This window comes from Manis javanica, chromosome 1 (assembly GCF_040802235.1).
Source record: "Manis javanica isolate MJ-LG chromosome 1, MJ_LKY, whole genome shotgun sequence".
In the NCBI taxonomy this organism is placed as follows: domain Eukaryota; kingdom Metazoa; phylum Chordata; class Mammalia; order Pholidota; family Manidae; genus Manis; species Manis javanica.
Window position 1 is genome coordinate 143,262,022 of NC_133156.1, and position 18,548 is coordinate 143,280,569.

At 46.9% G+C, this 18,548-nt stretch overlaps 1 protein-coding gene across 2 annotated transcripts; it reads right to left on the reverse strand.

The window, feature by feature from the left end:
• Nucleotides 1–2,425: 2,425 nt before the first annotated feature.
• On the reverse strand, nucleotides 2,426–17,654 carry ROPN1L (rhophilin associated tail protein 1 like). 2 transcript variants are annotated; one of them, XM_017658815.3, is made up of 6 exons: nucleotides 17,501–17,654; nucleotides 17,192–17,340; nucleotides 13,622–13,745; nucleotides 12,232–12,393; nucleotides 4,793–4,968; nucleotides 2,426–2,609 (listed from the first exon to the last, which is right to left on the reverse strand). In XM_017658815.3, exons 2-6 carry the CDS (start codon nucleotides 17,320–17,322, stop codon nucleotides 2,477–2,479), a joined length of 726 nt encoding a protein of 241 aa, XP_017514304.1. In that variant the 5' UTR covers nucleotides 17,323–17,340; nucleotides 17,501–17,654; the 3' UTR covers nucleotides 2,426–2,476. The 2 variants fall into 2 exon arrangements, with proteins under 2 accessions (XP_017514304.1, XP_036880929.1); XM_037025034.2 differs by having other exon boundaries at nucleotides 17,192–17,360; nucleotides 17,501–17,613.
• Nucleotides 17,655–18,548: the final 894 nt, after the last annotated feature.

The following is an 18,548-nucleotide window of genomic DNA, read 5'->3' on the forward strand; positions in this document are numbered from 1 at the left end:
TGATTTCCCTCATTTGTGGAGTATAGCAACAAAGCAAAACTTAGGGAACAAAACAGCAGCGGACTCACAGACTCAAAGAAGGGACTAGCGGCTACTGAAGTAAACTGGGAAGGGTGTGGAGGGAGGGAAGAGGGGATTGAGGGCCATTATGATTAGCACACACAATATAGGTAGGTCACAGGGAAGGCAGTACAGCCCAGGGAAGACAAGTAGTGACCCTTTAGCATCTTACCTTCTCTGCTGATGGACAGTGACTGCAGTGGGGTGGCAGAGGGTAGGGGGACTTGATAATGTGGGTGAATGTAACAACCACAATGTTGCTCATGTGAAACCTTTATAAGATTGTATATCATTGATACCTTAATCAAAAAAATCACTTGGAATAGTTCCCTGCAGTTATGACACCAACAGGACAGAGTTAAGTTCATAGGTTTTTGACTTTCAGTTTTCAGGGATTTCTTTTTTTTTTAAATGTAATTTTGTTTTATAATTATGTAAAATATTTACAGGATTCTAAAATCAAATCAATAAAAAGGTATTTTCAAACAAGTCCAGCTTCCAGCTCTTCCTCCCACGTGATTTTTTATGATTAGCCTCCTGCTGTTCTCTCTACCTCTCTATCTACAGATACTGATGTCTTGCTGTGATGCGCACCATATGTATCTTTATATAATATCCTTCATCTTCTCTTTTTGGCTTCTGTGTATTTGTACTCCACTATGATCAATACTGAAATTGGCTAGTAAATGCTCTTCTCCATCCCCCTTATATCTGATAGCAATGTCACTTGCTTATAGTTAATAATTAGATGGCAATCAGCAAATAGGTTTTCCAGGCTCTGAGTCCTTGATAGAAAGACTCACACTGTCAGAGCATGTAGCCACTGGCATTGCCCTCATAAACATCACTTAGCCTTAGTTCTATGGGTAAATATACATTCAGGGCTGGTCCTTATGCTGCCCTCTCCAATCTTCTTGGTCATCTGAAACTCTTTCTCCAGCAGATCTGCCAGGAAGGGACAATATTAGAACAATATTCTCTGAGGGCTTGCACACTCTCCAAGCTTCTTTACAGCCTTTGCAGCTCACACTTCCTTGCCAACTTTGACTTGGCACGTGCAACGTGAGTGGCAGAACCACTTCCCTGTCAGCTTCCCATCCTCATTTCTTATTCCCCGGGAACCCAACAGACCTCTGAGGGCTCCAGCCACAAACATGTCTGAACCCAGAGGCACAGTGTCTCTGAAGGAGCAGCTGTTAACATATATTACATTTTCCCTCTTGTCTCCTCTTCATAAATGTGAACGCTTTGTGCACGCTATCCCGTATGCCCTCCTGAGGGGTGGATTTCCTGAAAACCCCCTCATGATCTTTTGCCGCGTCTGTGGCAGGTGGATGGTAACATGAGCACCCTCGTGCTCTGTGCTCATCTGTGCTATTGCACATTTTTTCACTCAACGTGACTTACAGTTCATTCCACTCGCACAACATCTAAGGTTTCTTGTCTTCTTATCCCTTTGTGCTCAGGCATCATAGTTAGGGGGAAAATACTTAAATCTTTTGGGGAAATCAAATTTTGAGAGGGTTTAAGGCAATTTAACTGGAAAAACTTTTAATAACTCCAACTATAAGAAGTTGTAATTTCACGAATAGTCTCCATATATCGTCTATTCACTAGAAGGGTGAGCGAAAGCCCAGGCAAATGATCATCTCAAATAAGGCAGTTTAAGTGTCTAGATAAAAAATGTACCTTACATATTTCAATACAAAAACTAAACATCTTTTTAGATGACAGGAAAATGTTTCTACTAACTTTGGGTTTTCACAAGTTTTTGGACACTGCTAACGTTTACTAGCATGGTGGTCATCTGCAGGGAACTCACAAGCCAAACCATTTCTAAGGTCTCAGAAAAGCAATCTAAGATGTATTAACTGGCATTGTCATTTTGAAGACTTTATATAAAGGAAGCAAATAAAGGATCTTGGATGCTTATTTCTGTTTAGTGGACCAAGGGCTGGTCCAAATTGTTCGCCCCGTTTGTTTCCCAGCCACAGGGTCTCCTCCAGCTCACGCAAGCGGCCAAGCCCACCCTCCACAGAGGAGATCAGCTTCAGCACAAGGCACACTTCCTAGAGCGTCCTAGGTGTGGCTGCCCAGGAGCAGAGCCTCTGCGCTCCCACCATCAGGAGTTGGTAAGGAAGGAAGAGAACGGCCAGTTTTGAATTGCACCCTTCCCTCCCCCAACCCCACCTCGGACTGAGTAACATCCAAATAGATTATTTTACTCAAACGGATCATTTTACTTCTATGAATGTTTTTATTCAAGGTTCTTATAGGAACACGGTGAAAAGCATCATTGAGTAGGCCCCCATGACATAGGGGTCACACTAAATTTCCCTTACAAGAAAAACTCACACTGCACATATGTGGTTAATGACAAGTTGTATTTGGTGCTGCGATTTTAAAAAGCACTATTTTAACATTCAAATGTGTTCCTCTCTGTGTTACTGGCTTCTGTTTTCTCAGTCTTCTTTTCATAGGTTTTCTGAAATTTCCCCTTTAGAATGAAGAAATCTGAAAGGCCTATCATGCCATTCTTGCTAGATTCTCTAAATTGAAAATAAACGCTTATTAGTAATTTCTCACAGCACACAATAAAATCTTTATGAAATGCAATCTAATTTAAAAGTTTCACCTAAAAAAACTATTTCTGGTGCCTAATCAGCAATTCTTACCTCTAAAAAAAAGCATTCTATTTTCTTGTACAAAAATGATCATCTGTTTTTAGGTGAAAAAAATCTGTACTGTATTTATAGATTTTTCTTTATTGACAACTCAAATTTTAGTTACCAGTATAACAAAAGTAGCCTTCTGTTTAAACAACAGGTCCAGTAAAACTCAAGGAACTGTCTTAGGTCTCTGAAACTTTGGCACTGGAGACAGTATATCTTTTTAATTTTTTCTCTTTATCTAGAGATATTTTTATTTCTTAAAAGATGGCAAACATTAAGTTTTTATTGTCAACATCAGTAGATGTAAAAATACTAAACTATAACAACATTCACTTTCAATGTCAGTGGGGATAACGAAAACCGTCTTGAGGGTTCATATTTTAAAAGGAAAGGAACACAAGTTAGTGGCTCTAAATGGCATTTACAGGCCCAGGGGAATTACATTTGCTGAGCAGTCCGCTGTTGGGGCCGTTTGGAGATGGAGTAGGGCTTGGAGAACCCTAGTCCTGCGCACCTGCTCTCCGAGGTGAGGATGCCCACCAGGGGACCCTGGAGCTCGGCGGGGGAGTGCGCCTCCTGGCGGCGGCGCTGACACCAGGTCCAGGCCGCCCGGAGTGGGCGGACCGCTGGGAAGTTCACCCGGGGATGGAGGAAAGTGCGCCCTTTCCCACCTTCGCTCTTCCGGTGCCGCCCCTCCCCGCTCACCGCCTCGGAGGCTGGCGCTTCGGCGCCCACAGGGCTCCCCTCACCCTGGGGCGCCGGCACCCAGACCTCAGGACTCCGGCTGACCTGTGCTTGCAGGATCCTGGCCTGGGCAGCCCCGGGCCCACACCCCGCAGTCCTGCACTCCCCAGGCCCTGCCACTCGCTCCTTAGGGGCAGCCCTGCAGTCTCTGCCTCACTCTCACACCACTCAGGCACCCAAATTTGGATGGCGCTGGGGCAGCCCCCTTCTTCGTCAGCGGTCTCGACCTTTTCTTTGCAGAAACCTCCTAATATGCGGCTCAAGGGGTCTTCTAACCCAGACCACCACCATGTTCCCTCTGTAAAATCCCCAGTGGCTCCCCACTGCCACCAGACATAACCCAAACTCCTAGGAGCCTTTGCACCTCCACAACCTGTGGTGCAGCAGGCCAGGGCCCCACCCATGGGCCCGTCCCCTGAGCAGCGTCAGCCTGCAGACACCAGACCCAGGCTGCTGAGCCCCATGAACACCATGTAAGAGGACTTCCCCAGGGACAGAACTGGCCAGAGGGAGCTGCTTCATGGGAAGGGCCCTCCAGGGAGGCCTCTGTGAGCAGGGAATGTCAGACGGCCACGCAAAGGGGGCAGGGCGCTCCCAGAGAGCAAGCGCAGGGGCCAGAAGTGGGCTGAGGCAGGCCCACAGGACCTGGTCGCTGCCCAGTTCGAGGGTCGCCTCTCTGCCGAGCACTTCAGAGTGTCACCACCCTTGATGTGTGTAACAGCTCACTGCACTTCAGGCACATGGGTCTTGGTTTAAAGTAGGCCAAGCAGCACTTCACTGCCCTCCAGGAGCCTCTGCTGGGGCCTGGGCTGCCGCTCCCTCCTCTGTGGCCAGGGCTACCCCACCACAGGTCTGCTTGTCCTGCATCCCCCACAGGCAGCACAGATGGGCATAGAGTGGGTGACCTATAACCGTTCAGGACACGAAGGGGTCACTCCTGCCACCTGGAGTGCCTGTTTCCTGGTCATTGCTGAGAAATGACTTCTCGCTTTTTTGCATGCTATGATTTTAAACCATTTGACATACTGCACTAAAGAGTCAGGAAAAATCCTGGATAAACTTCTGAAAGACAGGATAGATGTTCTCCCTCTGAAGTCTGAAGAGAACCAAACTTTAAGCCTGTGCTGCCCTGAGTCAGAGGACAAAGCTGCCTCCCACCATCTGGCTTCTCCATGCCCTACTCCCAGACACTGAGCACAGGGTGTGCACTTCCCTTCCCACGAAGGCAGGATGCATGGCGACAGAGCCATCTGAGCCAAGAGGAAAGCCAGTTTTCCAATCACTGCACCTGAGCTCCAGGGAGCACTCATACTTACACACTGCCCTTTAAATTGGCAAGGTAGGATTCCGTTTCCACTGCAGAGCTATCCGCGTCCAGTTTAGACAAGTAGCGGTACACATAGGCAAAAGTCTCAAAGGGGATGCGCGCAGGCCCGCCCTCCGGGTCAGCAGTGAGGATCTCGCACAGATGCTTCATCGCAGTGTTCAGTGACTGCAACACCACAAACCAGGTGGGGAAACAGTTACTACTTGGACTTGCTAAAATGAAAGCAAAGACACCAGCAGAGTAACACTTACAAATACCAAATTTACGGAAAATTCTGTATTTTACAGAAATTCTCCAAAAAGTATGTTTTCAATCTAAGTTAAGAAACAGTGAATTTATATTTGCCATAAAGGAAGCAATAAAAAGGAAAGGTTTGATCAAGATATTTAGATGAAAATGGAATGACTCTTAGGGACAAGAGGGAGCACCAGTCTCCCTTAAAGACTGACCTCCCAAGCTAACAAAGAACCCTCTAGCCCTGTGGCCCCATAGCATACCTAGGGACCGAGCCACTGCCATGCCACCTGGGGAGGGTGGGACTAGGAAGCAGCCCTGTGTGCCCTGGATGCACAGTATATTTACATATGTGTGCAGCCCATCACCATAGTCAACTGTGGAACATTTTCATCACCTCAGAAAGAAAACTCATCCACTTGAGTCATCACCCCCATACTGCGTCACCTCTCCCAGACCCAAGAAAACAACAAATCTGCTTTCTGTCTCTGCTTTCTGGACATGCCACATTAATGTAGTCATCAATATGTGGTGTTCTGTGACTTCTTTTACTTAGCATGCTTTCAAGAATCATTCATGTTGTAGCATGAATCAGTACTTCACACCTTCTTATAGCTGATAAATATTCCATTATACGTATATACCACATTTTATATATGGATTTTTACCTTTTAATTTTTCATTATGGTGAATTACATTGAATTTTGAAATGTTAAACCAACCTTCCAATCCTTGGATAAACTCCATTTGGTCATAAGGTATTATCCTATTTATACATTATTAAGTTATAATTGCTAAAATTTCATTTATATTTTTTGCATCTATGTTATGGGATATTAATCTGTCATTTTCTTTCCAAGGAATGTCTTTGATTTTGACATACAGGCAGTGTTGGTTTCATAAATTGAATTGGAAAACATCCCCTTCTCTTCAGTTTTCTGGAGAAGCTTATGTGGAACTGGTATTTTTTTCCATAAATGCTTCATATAATATGCTTCATAGAATTCACCAGTGAAGCCATTTCTATCTGGAGTTTTCTTAAGAGGAAAGTTCTTAACCTCAAATTCAATTTCCTTAATAAAGATAAATAAATAAAACTTATTCAGGTTGTCTAGTTCTTCACACGTAAGTGTAGTCTGTGCTCTCACAAAATTTGTCTATGTCATTAAAGTTGCTTAATTATTGGCATAAGGTTGTCCATAATACTCCTTTATTGTACTTTTAATATCTGTAGAATCTGTAGTGATAATATTTTATTCCCAATTTTGATAAATTGTGTCTTCTTCATTTAATTCTTCATCAGTTTATCTAGGGGGTTTGTCTATTTTTGTTGATCTCAAATAACTAGTTTCTGGTCTCATTAATTTTTTTTAGTATTTTCCTGTCTTCTATTCTCACTGATTTCCTCTCTAATCTTTGTTATTTTCTTTCCTCTGCACACTGTTGATGCCAGGGTTCTTGTTTGCAGAGTCAAAGAATGAGCTTAGCAAACACTCAAGGCAGGAGAGCCAGGGAGAGGCTTTTATTTAGAGACACAATGAGAGGACAGAGCTCCTGGCTCAGGCCAGGAGGGGACAAGAGAGTCCCTGGAGCCACATTTTTATCTCAAAGCTTCTGTTGGTCAGGAGTCTGGGCACTGCTCAGGGGGGTCCTCTGTAAGCCTCCAAGCAAGGTTTGGGCCAGTCTAGTCCTCCAGAGATGGCCCACTGCCACCCGCACCAATGTTGCTAGGAGAATTCGTGTCCTTATTGCTATAAGACTGGGGGCCTAGCTTCTCGCCGCCTGCAGGTCCTCCATGTGGAGCCCTCTCTGAAGGTCCTCTCACAAGGCAGCGCTTCTTCAAAGCTCAGCCAGATAATCACGGTGATAGAGAAACATCACCCTTATTCCATCAGGGGGAGGGAAAGGCCTGACATGAGGATCTCACACAGAATGTCACTAACACGGCAGCACCTGTCACATGCCATCTGAGAGTGCCATCTGGCTTCTCCTTCACTCCTCCCAATAACCATGAATGACCCAGAGAGGCTAAGTAACCTATCTGAGATGAGCCAGCCAGGGCTAGAACACAGGCAGTGGGTCTCCTCACCACATTCGTTGCTGCCAGCAGCTGTGGGGCTGGCCCAGGAGTGAGTGATGGGCAAAGATGCTTAGGATTCCAGGTGTCAGGCTGGGGCCTGGAGGCCGGGCCAGAGTGTCCCCCTGCCACCGGCTGTTAGGACTTGGCACATCTGGAAGCCACTCCCCACACTGCCCAGAGGCCTGATGGCACTGGCCACCTTGGATGAGGGGCGGACAGCAAGTTCTGAGTTAGTCCAGCCCTGGGGGCACAACAGTGCTGATGAGGAAAAGTGCCCCACTCCCTGTGCCCGAGCACCGCTACCATACATATCATCCTCTACATCCTCTAAAACCGTCTTTGAGAGGACACAGCCAAAGTAAAGCTATGTTTTACTGTCCCCTGCTTGAAACTCTGCAAAGACATACTGTCATGTTAAGACTGTGCTTTTACATCTGACATGGACTGAAAGAAGCCCAGGCAGGTGTGAGAGCTTGGAGCCTTGGCCGGGGAGAGGCTGGGTAGGGTGGGGGCAGGCACGTGAGGGCTGCCGGCCCAGGTGCTCAAGCCGCAGAGGAAGAGGCATTTAAGGACAAACACTTCAAAGCATTCTAGCATCCCTGCCTTCTGCAGAGACACAGGGATCATCATTACCAGGGTTAACATTTCTGACAATAAGATCTGCAGCAATTTTTATATCCAAAAGGATTCATGAAACAACTTGCTTGGCCTTGTACCGAGTTTGTTCCTTATAAACAGAATTCTCAGATCCAAAGGGCTGCCGGTAGGAAGGCTACTTGCTCCCTAGCCACAGACCCCCACCTCCTTGCCTGCTGCCCAGTGGTTTATTCTCCCCAACAGCAGGCCTGGCGGGGTGGGGAGGCTGGCAGGCCGTGCTTCATTTCAGGCCAGTGTTCACGTGTGAAGAGCACAGGCACAACAGCATCTGTACTCTCTCTGGGCATCTTTGGTGGGCCAGTTCTGTAGGATTTGTTTCAGAAGTTAGCTGCTGTCCAGACGACACACAGAGCCACCCCACACTGCCAAGGGAAATAACAGTGTGAACAGTATCTTGACTGACCCCTTTAAATAGAATGACAGGGGCAGGGCTCGCCCGAGCTGGGCCTGGCTTTTCACAGGAAGGGAACTGACTCAACAGCAAGCAGTAACAACCCCAAATTTCATTTTTTAAAAGTCAAAAATCTTTCCATTTAACTTTCTTGTCCTTGCAGGTTTTCTAACCTAGAAGCAGGGTTCTGTAATTTATAGCAGGTGAGGGTAGAAGAGACCCATCCTAAGGAAAAGCCAGTCAATTCAGGTCAGCCTGCCCCTGTCACTGACTGGGAGGAGGCGGAGGGGACACCACGTCCAGCATCTGCTGGTGGTGGACACCAGTGAGCGGAGCAGAGAGGCTGGGCCGGTGGGGACAAGGGTGGGCTGCCCCTCCTGCCTTCCCCGCAGAGGGAGCCATGCAGCAGCAGGTAACAGGTGGGGCGGCAAGCCCAGGGGCCCCAGAGCAGCCCTGCCTCCTAGGCCTTCACTAAGTGTGCAGCTGAGGCTCCAGGCCACTGGCTGTATCTTTTCCTGGCCTCAGGGGAAAAGAATCTTCTCAGTCTTAGAATGGGCTTCAGAGGCCTGGCTGCAGAAACTTGAATGGAAAGCTGTGGGGAGAAAGCCAGGGCGCCACCTGCACTACTGGGACAGGTGTTGCCACCTTGGGCCACCAGGGTACCGGGAAGGGCCAGAGACACCAAACCCACAGGTGGAAGCATGGCTGGGTGTGGATGGTGCTCTAAGAACTCCCAAGCGAGTGTGTTAGGGAGCTGCCTTGAAAGCTTTTCAGGGTGTGAGTCATAATGGATAGCAAAGGGTATCAATGATAAATAACCCTTGGAGCTGCTATGCTGAGACAGGACACCTCTGGCCTTCATAGAGCAGTCTCAGCCTGTGGACAGTGCACATCCTCGGCTGCAAAGTCATCCTTCTGTCCCTGTGTCCCCATGTCCCCATGTCCATGTCCATGCAATGGCCACTCTGGAGCACATGGTCTGCATTTGAACCCCACCTGACCACTTCCAATCTGAGTCACTAGGATCTGTGTCTTGGCACATCACCCTGCAATTTGGAGAACCAGGCCCTCCCCAAGGGGTAAGGAATATAGAGATACAAATCCCTGCCTGTGGCAAGAACCCTAGAGGTGATGCCCAGTCACACGCTCTGTGTTCCCAGGGAAAAGCATGACATACACATACGTTTGCCACTGTAAATGGCACGGGAGAGACACACCCATGATGATAAAGGTCAGTGCTTTCCGTAGCCTAACTAGAGCTGGGTTACTGGTTTGTCATTATGGACTTTCTCAGTCACTCTATGTAGGGATAAGGGACTTGGTTGACAGATTATTTGTTATAAAAAAGATCTTCATGCTTAAAAAGCAAAAGGAAAAATTCTGATCCATCATTGTGCTGCTTAGGATCACTGAAGGTGCTGCAGAAATGTAAAGATGAAGGTCCCAACATACAATGTGCTCACTCTGCCAGGCAAGCACACGGCAGCCTGGAGAAGAGGACAGGGGTTCTTAGCACCCACACGCACCTGCCTGGGACAGCCCACGGTGCCCTTTCACCCCCGTAGCTTTCATACAGTAACTAGAGCAGTGCCCCGTGCTGCAAGGGTGTAAAGAATATCAGCTCCAAGGACAAGGGGTGCTTGCCTATCTCATTCACTCTGGAATCTTCCACATGTAGAACAGGGCCTGGCAGAGTGCTCTGCAAACATTTGTGAATGAATGAAGGAATGAATGAATGATACATATGACTCAGAAATTTAAGCAGAGGTTAAATTCCAGTCTGTGGAGACATTGAACTCGCTTCATCTGACAAGCATGATTTTGAAGAGAAATTTAAGAGCACAGAGAATGTGCCTCCCACAGGAGGCAAAGACGCCTTGGGCCAAGGAAGCAGAAAGTCTATCGTGTTGACACAGTGACTATTCCAATTTTACTGAAACCCTTTGTGGAAAAAGTGAAAAGACACTAATCCTTTATAAATCACTCATCTTGCTCCACTTCATTTCCTCATTTTTGAAGGCTCTTTTTTTTTTAAGCATTAAGATAAATGCTAAGATGGCAAACTACCCCGAAATTGTCACCTGGATGTCACAGTTTTGTGTTCTTAGTGCACTTTCAAGCAACTGCAACCACCGTAGGCACACAGGGGCATCAACAAGGCAAGTGTTTGCAAGGGCCCGCTCCCTGGGCGCCCCCACGGACCCAGAGGATGGCTGTCTGCACTCAGCCAACAGGGCTGGGGGTGGCAAGGAGGGCCTTGCACGCTTGAACCTCATGCTGCCTGCCTGGCTTCCCACAGCAGGAGGGGCCCCTGGCTCTGGAGACAGCAAGGGCCAGCAGCAGAGGAAGGAAAGAGAAAGGTGTGCTGCTTTCAGCCGGTGCCTGTGCTCACCTACAAGCACAGGCCTGATCCCCGACACAATGTCTCCACCTAGTGTCTCCACCTAGTGTCTCCATTACGTGTGGAGGAGAGACCCCAGCATCTGAAACAGGCGGTTCAGTTTTAAATATAGAGATTAAGGAGGGTAAAAATCGCAAAGATGGATCCCAAGACATGAAACATTCTTCTTATCATTGTTAAAATCTAAATCTCGCAACCAACTTTACAGGCACAAACCATAAGCCTGAATTCAAATATTAGGTATTAACTTTATATTATGAAAGCCTTGCTTTCACAGAATTGCCGATGAACAAAGCAACATAAAATTTTCTCCAGTAGCTTATTTGTCTTTGTCCTTCCCAATAACGGCCCGCTGAGGTCCTGCCCTGGTGACATTCGAGCTTGACACTGCTGTGGGAGGCCACTTGGTGGGCCAGGGCCCAGCGCTTGGCACAGCTAGCCCAGAGCCGTGGGCAATTACATGACAGACACATCGCCCGTTACTCAGCACCAGCCTGACACCTCACTTTACTGGGGTTTCAGAGTTCTCACTGGGGCCACTAGCAGACCCAGTGAACTGCAGCTCGCATGTTCACACAGTGGGTGGTGCACAGCAGAGATGATGAACGACCCACAGCAGTCTGTAATGATACAGATGAAGAAGCACGAAATCTAATTGGGGATGAAAAGAAGTTCCAGAAGATTACTAACATAACTGTCTTCTCATAAAGTTAAAACCAATTAAAATTGAATAAGGTATTTCTTGGGAGTCTGTATGTTATCAACAGGAAGCAAGAGAGGCAGGTGAACAGGACATGTAAGGAGACCGCAGGTGGTGGCAGGGGCTGTGGGTGTTCAGGATCACGTAGGGACACAGTTCACAGGTACTTACTACATAAAGTGGCTCCTAAAACTTAAAACTGAACTGAAGTGGCTCATGCGTGAGCCCCGATGAGTGTGTGCCATGAATCGAAGATTAAGAATTACCTGGTTACGTTCTGGGGGCCAGAGGCTAAAGGGACGAGTAAAAATCCGCTTATTTATTTTTTTTCTCAGCCCCTTTCTTCACATGCTTAAAGGTGCTAACTCTTCCCCACCCCGCCCCCCAACACCCAGGAGCCCTGGGTCTCACTGAAGACTCTAACATAGGAGCTGGAGAGAGAGCTTCTAGGTTTCCAAATGAGGCCCCCCGCTGCCCCCTCCGACCACACCACCTCCAGGTCCACAAATGCTGTCACTTCTCACCTCAGACTCTGAAGGGCATCTGTGTCTCATCCCCAAGGGCTATCTATGCTTTAACATCAGCAGAGTTACTCTTAGTTACTAATCCTATTTCAACTAAAGTATGAAGTTATTTTATGTCTCATTATCCATTTACCAAAGGATGTACAGTATAATACAAACTCACTGGGGCAGTATCTCTAAAGCTAACTACATTTTAGTAATATCTGTATACTTCATCTACTGTTAACAATGTTTAAATTGTTCATTTTTATATAAATACCTAACTTGAGCAAATTAAAAATAATTATAAGCCCAAAAATACAATAGGCAACTGAAAAAACTGCTTTTCTAAGACAAAGCTATTGGAGTAATGAAGGTGTTTCCTTCGGCTAACACGTAAATTATTTTTAAGCCAGGCCTCTGATTACACAGAAGTATTAATATGCTATTTATAGGACTTACCCCAGCGAGCATGCTACATCCAAGTGCTAAAAATTTTATCCACTCAATTTTGTTTTCACAAGGATCCAATTGTAGGAGAGCTCTGAAATTTTCTATTGGCAGGCACAGATTTTTCCATTTCTGCTCAAGATCTGCTAATTCCACATATTGCTTGTCACTACACTGTTCAGAAAACAATACACCACAATTTATAAGTTTTTTTTAAGTTTAAAAAACCCACAAAATAATATAATGCCTGTGAATACTTACACATACCCCAAACACCTAACCCCACTCAGGGAAAAGATGAGCTCTGAATTCATGAGACAGTTAGCCCAGGGGAGCAGGGTGGGCATATGTGCGGCGGCAGAGGCACAGCCAGGCAGGGGGACAATGCCGCTGGTGATATTTTACTTCTTAAAAGAAACAAGCCTGTGCAATGAACACGCCATAACGTCGTGCCTTAACACAACAGGCATACACAGTTTGGGTAAATGTTTCTCTGTTGTCTGAAATGCTTCTGATTAAAAAAAAAATCCAACCCTCTATATATTAACACTTAAATGGAAGAAAATCCTAAAACTGAAAATAAATGTATTTATTCCATCATTTTAAGCCATCTATGAAAATGGTTAACTGCTGTGGTCTACTAGCAATGATCCGTGTGAAAAAGCTTCGAGCAGTTTTAGGGTGTCCTCTCCCAAACTGCCCCTTGCAATGGTTGTTTTTCCCTTACGAGAGAGAGCCCAGGAAAATCCTATTTTCAGAAGTCAATGCAGCCTACACAGAAGCACATTATTTCAAAATGCATAATGAGGACAAAACACTTTAAAAGTCAAGGTTATACCATTGATGCCATTTTTAGCAAAACAGCCCAATCATGACAAATACCGAGCCTCCCTGGGTATTGCACTTTTTGTTCACTCATTTCTCAAAATGCCAGACTGTGGGTTGGGAGACTACCAAGGCTCTCAGGGTGTGGCCTCACCACACCCAGGCTTCCTGGAGGACCAAAACCAATCACCCAAAGGCAACCCATCTTTCAGATTAAGAAGGTGGCAGATTACTACTTTACAGGTGCACAATTTTTACAAGCACAGATTTCAGGAAAAGACTTGCAGCCCCCCATTTTTGGAATTTCATATTTTCAGACTTTTCTAGTCCAACAACATCTAACATTTTAGTATTTAAAAGAAATTGTAGTTCAGTTTTCTACAATCTTATAGTGACTGGCTCTTTTGAATTCTTTAAAGGAAGCCGTCAGAATACAGGATCCCTGCTTTGAATAAAGGGTTTTCTGCAGGGAGAACAGGACATGAAAGGATTTATTTTGGGTGGATTCGGTAACGCATTAACGGGGCAGGCCCTGCTTGATCTCAAGAAGCTGACTGATGACAAGACCCTCTTATACCTGCTTGTGCAAAACTTTAAGGAGTCCTTGAGTCAGGCCTGTGTCTGTTTTCTGAGTAGCCATGGGCATTTCGATTCTGTCCTTTACAGGAAGGGGATCTCCTCTTGACAAAGCTGAAAAATACCTAAGAACAACAGAAGGTTCATCAACATACAAAAGGCAGTGTGACTCATGAGACTTCTCAGAGGCCACCAAGAGCCTCTGCCCAGGATGCCCCCAGAGTCCACTCCTGGCTCCTCCACTCAGCTCCCCACTTACCGCTTTCTGGCGACTCAGTTTCTGTTTGCAAAGCCAGGAGAATGACAGTCCCTGCCTTAGGCTCCTGGGGCACAGAGCTAGACACCCACAAAGGGCTCAGTGTAGTGCTCTGGCTGTCACAGTGCTCCACAACGCAGGGCTGTTCTTATGAAGCCAACGCTGTGAGTGGTCCTGAAATATTGTCAAAGGAGGGGGAAGATCTGGGGTCCCACAGTGACCCAAGTGCAAGGTGACAATCCAGTCATGCCACTTTGACAGTTGGGGTTTGGCTGCTTTTTGTTGGCCTTCCCACTTCTCCTAGGGCTTGACTCCAACCTTCTCTGCCTCTTCAACTCTCCGGCGCTGGGATCCAGGAAGTCACCTGCTTGCTCGGCTGGGAACGGACCACTCCACTGGCTAGTCAGATGCCACTGCTCACCTGCCCTTCACTTTTCCTGCCTGGTATTGTTTCTCAGTCTTGTTTCTCTTAATTGTTCCTCTCTGAGACATGAATATTGCAGGTTGTATTGGGGAAAACAATTTAGGGCAACCAGTCCGGAGTGGGTACACACCAGTTTCTGGCTGGTGGGCAGGCAGAGGGTGCCAGGCAGGGACTTCTGTGAGGCTCACTCACCTGGGCACAGGTGCCAGAGGTGACCAGCTGCTGGAGCCACACATGCCCAGGAAAGTGATCACTAAAACATCTACCAGGGCCACAGGTGATCATCTAAAAGATGTGAGTACCTAGAAACATCTCTGAATATGTAACAAAAATAGATGTAGGTAAATATATATTTGATAGGCTAAAAGAAATTTTGTATCTCATCCCCTTTTCTCTCTCAACCTCTCAAATACGACTGTTTTCATGCTCTTAAAACAACTCCAGTCATATTTAGGAAAAGTCAAAAGGCAGGCAGCATGGAGTTAGACGAAGATGGGCCTGAGACAGGAGTGCCAGGCTAAAGGGAGGGTGCTTGGCTTTGCCATGTTGTGCCTATTAGGGTTTTCACCATTTTACTGACTTAATTCCTCATAATCCAACCAAACACCAAACTCAAACAGTCTCTACAGCAGTGGTTCTTAACAGGGGCACTTTTAACCCTGCCCCGTCCCCAAGAATGCACTGGCAATTTCTGAAGACATTTTTGGTTGTCACACCAGGGAGTGGATGGTGTTACTGGCCTCTAATAGGCACAGATGAGGATGCTGCTAAGGATCCTATGGTGCCCAAGACACTCCCACACCCCTGCCTCCCACTCAACACCCCCCAGTGAACTGTTCTCTCCAAAGTGTCAATCATGTGGAGGCTGAGAAAGCCTGACTTCGTGAGACCAACCTAGGTTCTACTCTGCTAGTTTCCTGGAGGCACATGCGAACAAAGTAGCCTTTAGTACTTGTGCCCTTCTGGCTTCAGTCACACTGCATGAAGCACCCCTGCAGATGACGCCATAAGATACAGAGCTGACTGACTGGTGCAAAGTACCCAGGCTGGGAAGCAGGGCTGACTCACCTCTGTCGCCTGCAAACCCCATTTGAAAAGGCAGCTAACCTGAACACCTGCGTGAGTCTTCCACAGCCGAGCTCCTTTCCATGCATTCTGGTTTTCTGCTTTGTTTTTAGCTTTTTTCCTCCCTGCTCCCTTTCATAGGCTGTTTCTTCACCCTGGAACAGTCTCACCTTGTTCTAACCCCAATCTCTGCCTATGAAACCTTTCATAGACTAATTCACCCTCTCCTGAAGAACATCCTTCCCTAATAGATTTTGTTCTCTGACAGCTGGGACACACCTGAGCCCATTTCACACACATACTTAATGAGTAATGCTTGCTTTTTCCCCTAACTCCAAAATTGTTCTTGAGAGAAATTAGTTGCATGAAACATTCAGAAAGTTCCTGATTAAGCCTTTTAAACTAAAGCAAAGCTTAAAATTGTTGTTTCTAAATTGTTACCAAATATAATTTAATGTTCCAAGAAGAAAACTGATTAAATCTTGGAATATTTTGTAGCATACCAATAAACTCTTAGGAGTCCTACCTTTTATTTAGGTTTGAATAAAACCAGCAGTCATAATTTTTTTGGCAAGAACCTTGAAAGAATCTTTCAGAAATTGACATAAGTGTCTGTTAGAAGGCAAAGCACTGGATTAACAAGTAGCCTCCTGTGGTAAAATCAGTAAGGCCCTCTCAAATCTTCAGGTCCTAATTCTGGAAACTGTGGATCTTATTTTGCACGGTAACAGGGACTTTGCAGATATGAGTAAGGACTTGGAAAATTATCCTGGACTATCTGGATGGGTCCGAAATGCAATTACAGTTGTCCTTAGCAGCCGGAGCAGAGACCTGAAGATGCCATGAGCCAAATAATACAAGGAATGCATCTCGAGAAGCTGGAAAAGACCAAGAAACAGATCGGATTCTCCCTACAGCCTCCAGAGAGAGCAAGTTCCTGCCTATATCTTGATTTTAGCCTGGAAAAACTGATTTTGGACTTCTGGCCTCTAGAACTGTTCAGAGTATGAATGTCCATTGTTGTATGCCATCAAGTTTTGTGGTTATTATTTGTTACAGCAGTCACAGGAAACTAATACACAGTTTAGAGGTCGGCAAAATGTAACATGCTAGTTAATGAAACATTTAAAATTTATACTATACTGATTCTTGCGATCATAAAATTGAGTTTACTGAAGTAAACAAAGTCTGTTTACTGAAAAAGGGAAAAGAGCTTTCCTGTAAAATCAAAAGGGTTAATTTTTATCGTTCTAAAGTCGAGGGACTTGTAACTTTAAAATTATGAATGGTTGTTTCCAAAATGGTTAGAATGTTTATTGCCTGTAACTGTGAAGGTTCATATGTTGTGAACGAAGTTGGACAGAGTTTAATCTTAGGGCAGCCTTGGGATGATTTCCCCAACATGACCTCAGTTCTTTTGGTTTTAACAAATTCAACCCCTACCCAACTGGGGGAGGATTCCCTGAGGACAAGGACCACAGCCACAAGATTTCTCCTTGTAAAAATGTTACAAATTTTTTAAAGGGGCTGTAATCGTTTGATTTTATAATAATGCAGAAACCTTTTGCCCAATTCATTGCTTTATAAGTTTTGTCTGAGTAAGATCCCTCTCCGACGACAGAGTTGTCATTGCTCTGGAGAGAAGTGAGCATCTGGGGGTAATTTCTGGCCTCATGGTCAATAAACCATGACGCATCCTAAACATATATTTAGGTGCAGAATCACCGGTGCTAAAGCCAGTGTCCTGCGCGTGGCACCGTGCCCCAGGCACGAGGATTCACGGGCACCGCTGGGCCCGGGACGCGCCGACTCTGCGAGGCGCTTACCCGGCGGACCACTGAAGCACGTCGCCGGGCTGGGTGCGGATCGCGGCCTTGGTGAACTGCTTCAGGATGTCCGGCAGTTCTGGGGGAATGTGGATCTGCTGCGCGCAGAACATGGTCTCGGGAAGCGGCATCGCTCTCTGCGCACCAGGCTGGGAAGAATCAAGGTGTGCTGAGGTGAGGAAGCGAGTCCGTCACCCTCGGGGGCCGAGCAGGGCTCTGGGGTCTGGGGCGGGGCCGGGATCCCTGGTGTGGGGGCGGACCAGGAGGCCGTCTTCGCGAGGAAGCGCTAGTGGTAGGCAGGGTGCTCACCCTCTCTCTTTGACCCCTTAGAAATCCAGGGCCAACCGTTCCTCCGAGAGCAAGCCGCCGCTATTATGGCGCCGTTTCCAGGCAACAGGGACGCGCCCGGGCCCCGCCCCTGGCTCCGCGCACGCGCACTCGTCTACGGCCAAGGCCGGGGCGGGGGTCCTCAGGCGCGCGTCGGGAGACAGTGCGCCTGCGTAGCCTGGCTGCGGAAGCCTTTGCGGCTGAGCGGTAGTTTAGAGCTGCAGGAGCTGAACGTTTCACTTAGGAAAGGACTTTTGATCGATTTCCCGCTGCCTAATGTAAGGGGCATATTCATAAAAGACCCTCCGCTTCTCTTTGCTCTAGTACATGAAGTTTAGACGAGGTGCCTCGGGTCCTCCTAGGCAGGCGGCTGTTAATGAGAAGGCCGACAGGTGCAGGCCTCTCGAGCCCCAGGCCGCTTGAGCCCCTGCCTTGCTCGACTGCCCTCTTGATCTGGCACGTGCCTCTGACACTTTGTCCCATAGGGCCCCAGCCGCAGTGCCTCCCACATGCTATTGCTCAGTGGGTTCCCCTTGGTGAACTTGTTCTTCAGATCTGTTTAGGAGCCACATAGAGTTTAGACGGTAGGCGATTTCTGAAGATTCTATTTGCTTTCCCAACTAATATAGAGTGGTTGAGCCAATCTAGGAGGAAGTAAAGCACATCTTCTGATATAATAGCTTTAGGTTGCAGGGTAGGAGAAACTTTTCCATCTGGTGGATTCTGATCAGGGTGGCATGCGGGTGTGAGTGTAGGTGGTATCCTGGCTGGCGGCTGCGGCTGCTCTCAGCACCCACACTGAATGAATGAGGCCCTGAAACCCACCCTCCCTTGCTCAACTCTATAGAGAGGAAGATGGGGAACTAGAAGGTGCTATGGCCAGGAAGCCCAGTGTCAAGCCCAGCCTCCTGCCCTAGAGGCATCAAGCTCCAGCCATGACTCCTCTACCTGTGCAACGTATCTAGCAATTGAAGACACACACAGGTTTCCAAATTAACAGCAACCGCTTAAGGTATTCACTAATGTTGAT